This window comes from Garra rufa, chromosome 9, assembly GCF_049309525.1.
Source record: "Garra rufa chromosome 9, GarRuf1.0, whole genome shotgun sequence".
NCBI classification, from domain to species: Eukaryota; Metazoa; Chordata; class Actinopteri; order Cypriniformes; family Cyprinidae; genus Garra; species Garra rufa.
The window spans coordinates 20,854,846-20,862,345 of record NC_133369.1 but is presented as its reverse complement, the minus strand read 5'-3'; the positions used below and the strand labels follow the sequence as shown (position 1 = coordinate 20,862,345).

General features: G+C 35.8%; 1 protein-coding gene across 7 annotated transcripts in view; it reads right to left on the bottom strand.

Moving 5' to 3' along the window:
- ptk2ab (protein tyrosine kinase 2ab) overlaps positions 1-7,500 on the bottom strand; it is an 83,228-nt gene that overhangs the window by 1,262 nt on the left and 74,466 nt on the right. For all 7 annotated transcript variants that reach the window (XM_073847003.1, XM_073847005.1, XM_073846998.1 and 4 more), the window contains 3 exons: positions 6,218-6,257; positions 5,301-5,404; positions 1,867-2,022 (listed from right to left, as the gene is read on the bottom strand). In XM_073847003.1, the coding sequence (XP_073703104.1) occupies positions 1,867-2,022; positions 5,301-5,404; positions 6,218-6,257 (300 nt within the window). The remainder of the gene's footprint in view (positions 1-1,866; positions 2,023-5,300; positions 5,405-6,217; positions 6,258-7,500) is intronic.

Here is a 7,500-nt window from a genome sequence, read left to right as displayed (position 1 = left end):
TTTACCTGTTTTTTTGTTAGTAAATCAGTTGGTTGTAGCTGGTTGTTATTTGTTTTTATCTGCTAAATCAAAATAATCTGTCATTATTTGGTCTTTAACCCCCAGCTAAAACCAACCAAGATAGTTGGCTGCTTTGGTTGGTCTCCCAGGCTGGTTTTGGAAAGTTTTCAGATGGTCAGGCTGGTCTTAGCTGTTCAAGCTGGGAGACATGCTAAAAGGTCAACCAAGCTTAAACCAATCACTTTCAGCTTAAACCTAAATCAGCTGGTTTTATGTGGGTTTTTAGCTATTCTTGCTAAATGAGCAGGTTTAATCTGTCATTATTTGGTCTTTAACCCCCAGCTAAAACCAGCCTAAGATAGTTGGCTGATTTGGTTGGTCTCCCAGGCTGGTTTTAAAGTGGTTTTGGAAAGTTTTTAGCTGGTCAGGCTGGTCTTAGCTGGGAGACATGCTAAAAGGTCAACCAAGCTTAAACCAACCACTTTCAGCTTAAACCTAAATCAGCTGGTTTTATGTGGGTTTTTAGCTATTCTTGCTAAATGAGCAGGTTTTACCTGTTTTTTTTTTTTTTTAAGTAAATCAGCTGGTTGTAGTTTTTTTTTTTTTTGCTAATAAGCTGGTTTCAGCTGGATTTAACAGGTTTTTTTTACTGAATCAACTGGTTTTAGCCGGTTAACTGTTTAATTTCTGCTAAATCAACTGGCGGTTTTTAGCTATTCTTGCTAAATGAACTGTTTTTAGCGGTTTTCTGCTAATAAACTGGTATTAGCTGTTTTTTTTTTTTTACATGGTTTTAGCTATTCTTGTTAAATTAGCTTTGTTTTGCTAAGGAACTGTTTTTACCTTTTTTTACTGAATCAACTGGTCCTTAACCACTTAGGCTGTTTTACCCCCCTTTTTTTTTTACTAAATCAGCTGGTTTTAGATCATGTTAGAAACATGCTAGCAACTTGCTAAAACACACTAATCATGTTAGAAACATATTAGGAATATGGTAATCATTCTACAAGGGCAACATGCTAATTATCCTAAAAACATGCTAGCAACATGTTAATAATGCTAGAAACATGCTAGAAAACATGTTATTTGCATGAAAAACATGCTAGTAACATGTTAGCAAAAAGATAATCATGTTAAAACATGTTAACGATGTGCTAACATGTTAATTGCATTAAAAATCATGCTAAAAACATGCTAGCAACATGCTAACCCTGCTAAAAACCCTAAGCTGGTTGGCTGGTCTTAGCTGGTTTAAGCTGGTCTCCCAGAAGTGGACAAAACCCCTCTAAAACCAGCCTGCTGACCAGCTATTACCAGCAACCGGTTTAGGCTGGTTTTAGCAGTTTTTTCAGAAGGGAACATGTTAATCACATTAAAACATGTCAGTAGCATATTAATCATGTTAGCAACATGTTACTAATGTTAACAACAGGCTATCAACAAGCTAATCATGCTAAAAGCATACTAAAACCATGTTAGAAACATGTTAACATGCTAATCATGCTAGACACGTGCTAGCAACATGCTCATGCTGAAAATATGCTAGCAAAATATTAATGATATAGTTAATGGACTGTCGTGTGGATTACATGTGGAATATTTTTGATTATTTTTGATATATCAGGTATGCCAAAATGCTCCTCTCTAGAGTTAATTTGTCATTAGATGCCGTTTGTCTCATAGATGACTGTTGTTTTTTGTGGGTGTTCCAGGGAAATAATAACAGTACACAGGTTTAAAAACTTAGCAAATGACAAAATGTCAATGTTTGGGTCTATTATCCCTTTAAGATCATCCCTCTGGACAACAAAAGGCATGTTCAGTGATCTTGCAGAATGCATATATATTTCTCAATTTGTGTCATACCTTCACCATGGGCACGTATTCTTCAGGGGGAGCTGGCTGGATTTTACTGGACATCTCAATCACAGCCTTCACCAGCCCAGTCACATTTTCATAGACCTTGTCGTTGGACCGATCTAAGTTAGCTGTTGGGGGCGGGTTGATCTCCTGAGGCTGAATCTAAAGAAAAATACAAAAAAAAAAACAAGCTTTAAAATACTACATTAAATTTTAGATGTAAAGGTAAATGGTGTGATGTATATAAACAAAGGACTTAGGATGAAGGTTGTGTTACTGAATCCATGTTACAGGACATAAGTGATAATGAAATAAAGAGGTTTGTGTTATGGTACATATTTCATGTTTGACACTAGATGGCAGCAAAAGCAACTACTGGAGACCCATCACCACCTACAACACTAGGCTGAGTAGAAATTCATCTGCACACCTCAGATTTGAATACAAAACATCATATGATGACAAAAGGAAATATTTTAGTGTAGATGCATATATACTATACTGTGTCTATCCCACCAGAATGATCCAAAGCCTCCACTAGTTTGCGCTACAAGCACATTAGCTAAAATCACAGCTGATTTAAAAAGCAAAAAACATGCATAGTGACAAAATCTACACTGGATAATTAAGTTATGATTCTAAATGATATGGCTGAGTAATGACATAGCAACTGGTTAAAAGGGGGGGCACAAACACAGACAGAAACATAACACTGAGTCTACAGGTGGTCTTACCCTCCAGGGCTACCAGTGCAAAAACAGTGCAACAGAGGAAGGGCAGAGGCACAGAGCAAGAGAACAGTGTACAGAGAAAGAAAAAAGAAAGAGATTAATAAATATAACTTTACATATACATGCTCCAAAGATAGAAAAAGTAGAAAAAACTTTTAAATGGTGTTTGCATATATTTTTGTGCCTTAGCAGTGTGTGGACACAACCACCCCACAATGATAAAAGTCCATTCACTTATTTTTTTTTTAATCCTCAGAAAACCTCAACAGTCTCAATTATCAAGCCGTTTTGATTTTCTGAGCAGTGTGAAGTCATACTGCTCAAGCCCCAACCACAACTTATTATCGTATTAGCATTTTTTCGCCCTCAGCCAGTTGTATGCAGTCTGCCATTTTCTCCGTGCTTGAGCAGCTGTAGAGCTAAAAAATATCCTTGTAAGCAATGCAGGTGTTTTGTATTTGGATGTAAACGTAAACATGAGAGTCTTTTTTTCCCCCCTGACATCAGTGCCACTGAAGACACAGTGGATTCGTTTTGTTTTTGATGGTAATGCACCGCCAAATACACAAATAACAGAAGAGAGGGGCGGGGTGATCAGCAGCTCATTATCATTTAAAGAGCCATGCACCGAAATGGCTTGCTTTGAACAGAGCTGTTTTTGACGAGGTAAAAATGGTGTTGTTTTCAGGGTTTGTATAGATAGTGTAAAATGAAATTCCAAGACTTAAGGACAATTCAAGCACTACTTTTTTGATTTTTAAGAACGTCAGAGATCTCGCTTATCAAACAATGTCTTCTCTTTCAAATTCTAAAAAAGATACACAGATAAAAATACACTAATAAAAATGGCAAAAAAATAAAGTGAAGCCCATGCAAAGTATCACTACTGAAGTATTGCAAAATATACCACACTTTGGTTCATTTTCTAAAAGGATTCGTAATTGATTATACTTGCTTTCTTATTTCTTTGTTTTGTTTTTAGAAAGGTACTGCCTTAATGGTTAGATGTTTGAGAAAAAAAAATCAGAAGAAAAGATTTGCCAAATTGCTTCAGAATCCTGATCAGAAACAAATGATTTGAGATCCGCGCTCTAAAGTCACGATCTGAATAATGATTCGTGAACCATAATTTCAGGTCATACGTCGGAGCGCATATCGCAAATAATTTGATGTGAATCTTTCAATTAGAAAAATGATTGACAAATCTGTTTCGATAAATCAAATGATTCATGATTGCGAAGTTCCGATCTGAACCAAATGATTCAAGAACCCACTCCGCAATCCCCATCTAAATCATTTGATTCGCGATACGCTATTTGAAGTCAAGATCTGAAACAAATGATTCTCGATATGCAATCCAGTAGGAGCTCTTTGAAACAGTGAATCATTTTGCGGCACAATGCTTCAACCAATTTTTCGAAAAGAAATGTTTCATCCATCTCTGTACATGCTTTTTTTTAAATTTGATCTGGTTTTTGCTAGTGAATTGCTTCAAATGAATGACCGAAGTCATGTTCCAGCGTAAATGACTTAATTGATTCGGTTCATCTGTTCCTCTTTTTGTGTCCTCAGCTATGTTTACACCACATGACAGTACTACTAGTGGCTTAGCTCGCTAGTTTTATGACATAAACTGAAATAAGCAAAAAGGTATGACGTTTTTTGAAATGTTGAATTTTACGTGAAAAGAATGTGCTTATTGAAAAAATAACTAAACACCTTTTTGACAGATACATTGCCTTTCAATAATTCAAGAAATTCAAACTAAAGGGTTTTTCAGGCCTTAAATTTCAAAAAGTCAAATTCAAGTACTTTGTACGAGCCTTGCATTTTACACTCTGTTGAAGAATTTTAAACAAAATATGTTACAGACATTTCATGAAGACCCTAAAGAATCATACCAACTTGTGAAAAACGGGCATTCTTTGAAATGTACTGTGTAATCTTAAAAATACTGAAAATCATTTTCTACTACATATTTTTGTCTAATCAAATGATTTCTACAATGAGAACGTCTCTCTTAGCAATGCTTCGGACTAACAATAGTAAGTAGGCTACAGCATAACTGTGACATAACTGACCTTTTAGCTATTTAAAAATTCCCCAACCATACTTGTTTTAAACACAAAATACAACCTAAAATCAGCACTAGAATGAAAACCGCACTGGTCGAGCGTTATTATGGGACCTTAAATGTTTTCGACTGACCAAACACGCCCACAGGTAAAACTACTAAAAACCGCAATTATATGTGCATTGTTCCTAATTATATTTTCCATTCCGCATTGCATTTCTGCTGTTGCTTGTAAGACCCCCTGCATGCTGACCCACAGCATCAGGAAAACGCGCTGGAATGGAAACTGCCAGGTTCTCGGTGTGGAGAGATCTTTTTATGAGAGACCCCGCAGTGCAATTGTGTGCTTGTGGATGTGAAAGGGGTTTCAGGAATGAGGATGATTTTAATGAGGCTTGGCAAACAGCATCTGTTGGCATGCTAGCTGCTCCTGAAGGCGACCCGTAAGTACAGATGCTAATCTTACCAGCCTCCATGTGTGTGTGTGTGTGTGTGTGTGTGTGTGTGTGTGTGTGTGTTTGGTGCATTTTAAAACTTGTGGTTTAAAAACAGTAGCAGTGATTACTGTTATGTTCAACATGCACAATCTTCATCAAAAGAGGTGAAAGAGCTACAAAGCAGTGTGGTTTTAGTACCTTTACGCCTTCATTGTAGCTGTCTGTAGGGTTGAGGCCGGAGACTCCTGCAGGGTGGCTGGGAGCTCCGGGCCGAGGAGGCTTTTTAGGAGGAGCTACATGCTCTGAGAACAAGAAAGAGTCAATTTAGCATTGCAAGCAAATACATCACATTAAGTCATTTTCAGTAAGATTTTTGAAGTTTTTAAAGTCTCTTCTGCTCACCAAGCCTGCATTTATTTGATCCAAAGTACAGCAAAACAGTAACATTTTGAAATATTTTTACTACTTAAAATAACTGTTTTCTATTGGAATATATATTAAAATGTGATTTATTCCTGGGATTTCAAAGCTGAATTTTTAGCATTATTACACAAGTTCCTTCAGAAATCACTGTAATTATTATTGTTATTATTATTAGTAGATTTTTTTAGGTTTCTTTGATGAATATAAAGTTGAGAAAACAGCATTTATCTTGTATTAATATTTTGTAACATTATAAATGTCTTTATCATGACTTTCGATCCATTTAAAGCAACCATGCTAAATAAAAAAATATTAACTCCTATAACAGCAAGCTTTTAAATTATATAGCGTGTAACGTTACAAAAGTAGTTTATTTCAAATAAATGCTGATCTTTGGATCTTTCTATTCATCAAAGAACCCTGAAAAAAATGTACTCAACTTTTTAAATATTGATAAAGTTTAAATTGTAAAGATATTTAACAATATTACAACTTTTGCTGTATTTTGGATCAAATAAATGCAGGTCTGTGAGCAGAAGAGACTTTTTCAGTAAGAAAATCTTCATCTGATCAAATGAATGCAGCCTTGGTAAGCATAAGAGACTTATTTAAAAGACATTAATGAAAACCATTGTACAGTAGAGTAACTCAAAATTACATATTACGTAAAACAGAATTGACATAAAACTCACCTGCTTTCCCTATAGGTTGGTAGATGTGCTGGTTTCCAGTCTGCAAACAAAAACACAGTTAAACAGTTAAAAATATGCAGGAGTCAAGACTGACTGTGCCATGTGTGTTGTTGTGGTCTGGGTGGGGAGCAGCCTGGATGCCTGGCATAGCAACACACACACACACACACACACACACACACACACACACACACACACATCTGCCAAGACCACAGTGAATCAAAGAGGACAGCCCAATGGGACGGGACAGGATAGACATTCAAAACCACTGCAGCAGACAAACAAGCTCTATAGAGCAGCTGTTGAGTTCTGTGGAGTTCCAGATCATGACAAGCATGAAGTGCATTCAAAAACTAGTAAACATCTGTAGTGGTTCTGTGTTAAGAAGTGGGTAGGCAGAGCAGATCGGGTTTCTTGAGTGTCCACTGCTGCTTCTTTCCTCACTTGTCCTTGGTCTTCCAGTTATTCCACAGATTTTTTTTGATAAATATCCAGCTATGATAGACATTTTAATGCTTTAAAGCTTATAAAAACACACTATGGCAAAGTAAATGCATATAAACTGAAGTTTACTAAAGAGATGAAAAGTCCAAAAGACTGAAACCACTAAAAAAATGGTTGTATTTTGCGTTTTTATTAGTCATTGCAAATGATCATATCATTTTAAAACTTTCAGAACATCTCTGTATTTGGTTTGTTGCTTTTTTGCTTTAATAACAGCAACATGAGCTGCATGAACTTGACAAAAATTTGCGTCAAACATGATGATCATGATTTGAGATTGATCCAAAAAAAAGTGGAATTAATAACGTCTGACTATCTGTACAAAGAGTTAAACGATCAATGTCACAAATTTTACTTTTTTGATCAGTGACTTACAGTATGAACATCACACTTTTTAATTTACATAATTATTCTGTTTCAAAGCTTTAAAACTGTAAAACAGTTTGAAATTAGATTTCCAGCGTGCTCTGCTTTGTAACTATACAAAAGCGCACACAATCTCACAATTGTACTTAACAGAGTTATAAAATCTTTAAGTCTTCAACCAAAAATAATTTAAGTGAAATTCCTGTGCATGTACAGAATTCCCCCACAGCGAGTGTGAGTTGACGCCCACATACAATATAATTTACTGCAGATGTCTATGAGTGGGGAACACCACTATATTTAACATGACCTGATCAGATGATTAACTCTCTCTCTCTCACACACACTTGCTTTAGAGAACTGTTGTATAGAAAGAGACTTTTTTTTTTAGACATGAAAAAAAATCTAATGGG